Source organism: Elephantulus edwardii, unplaced genomic scaffold (assembly GCF_000299155.1).
Source record: "Elephantulus edwardii isolate Elephantulus edwardi_28Jun2011 unplaced genomic scaffold, EleEdw1.0 scaffold00170, whole genome shotgun sequence".
NCBI classification, from domain to species: Eukaryota; Metazoa; Chordata; class Mammalia; order Macroscelidea; family Macroscelididae; genus Elephantulus; species Elephantulus edwardii.
The window spans coordinates 852,476-853,694 of record NW_006399920.1 but is presented as its reverse complement, the minus strand read 5'-3'; the positions used below and the strand labels follow the sequence as shown (position 1 = coordinate 853,694).

General features: G+C 41.4%; 1 protein-coding gene across 1 annotated transcript in view; it reads left to right on the top strand.

Moving 5' to 3' along the window:
- Positions 1-673, top strand: part of LOC102849951 (tubulin alpha-4A chain-like) — a 4,673-nt gene extending 4,000 nt beyond the window's left edge. The window contains exon 3 of the mRNA XM_006895591.1: positions 1-673. Coding sequence (XP_006895653.1) covers positions 1-673 — 673 coding nt within the window.
- Positions 674-1,219: the final 546 nt, after the last annotated feature.

The window sequence follows — 1,219 nt, the reverse complement described above, 5'->3', positions numbered from 1 at the left end:
CCTGAATGTCGATCTGACAGAATTCCAGACCAATCTGGTGCCCTATCCCCGCATCCACTTCCCTCTGGCCACATATGCCCCTGTTATCTCTGCTGAGAAAGCTTACCATGAACAACTTTCTGTAGCAGAGATTACCAATGCTTGCTTTGAGCCAGCCAACCAGATGGTGAAATGTGACCCTCGCCGTGGTAAATACATGGCTTGCTGCCTGTTGTACTGTGGTGATGTGGTTCCCAAAGATGTCAATGCTGCCATTGCCACCATCAAGACCAAACGCAGCATCCAGTTTGTGGATTGGTGCCCCACTGGCTTCAAGGTTGGTATTAATTACCAGCCTCCCACTATGGTGCCTGGTGGAGACCTGGCCAAGGTGCAGCGAGCTATGTGCATGCTGAGCAACACCACAGCCATTGCTGAGGCCTGGGCTCGCCTGGACCACAAGTTTGATCTGATGTATGCCAAGCGTGCCTTTGTTCACTGGTACGTGGGTGAGGGGATGGAGGAAGGAGAGTTTTCTGAGGCCTGTGAGGACATGGCTGCCCTTGAGAAGGATTATGAGGAGGTGGGTGTGGATTCTGTTGAAGGAGAGGGCGAGGAAGAAGGAGAAGAGAGTACTAATTCCTTTCAGCCCTTTAGCATATCACACTCAGAATTGACAAAGCTTTCTGGCTAGGTTGTCTCTATCAATGTAATCATGTCTTATTTTTCCATGTGTTCCTCTAAGATTTTTTCCATCATGTCTCAAAGTAAAAAAAAAGAAAAGCAAAACAAACAAACAAAAAAACATTACAGTGGTGAACTTAATGCAATGCTTGTAATTACATTTTCTCCTTACTTGTTGACTTGTTATGCAACATTTCACATTCAACATAGAAGAAAATTTACTACTTGACTATTTTGTTATATTAATGATGATTTTGCATATTAATGACATCAGGTAGTAACAAATGCCAAGGTGTAAACCAAGAGTAATGAGTGTTGCTCAGATTAAGTTGTCTGTCTAGTTGGCTGGGCTGTCGTTCTCAGTGCTTAGGTAGGTATATCATGATGCAATTTAGCAGTTACATTATAATGTAATACGGCAATTATGAAATGATCTAAGCATTTGTCATTTTTTTCATCTTATAATATTCTCCTTTTTTATTTTTTCTCTATTTTACATGAGAATTTATTCTTTAAAATATTGTCAATGATTATGGAAATAGTTTACTAGCATTCC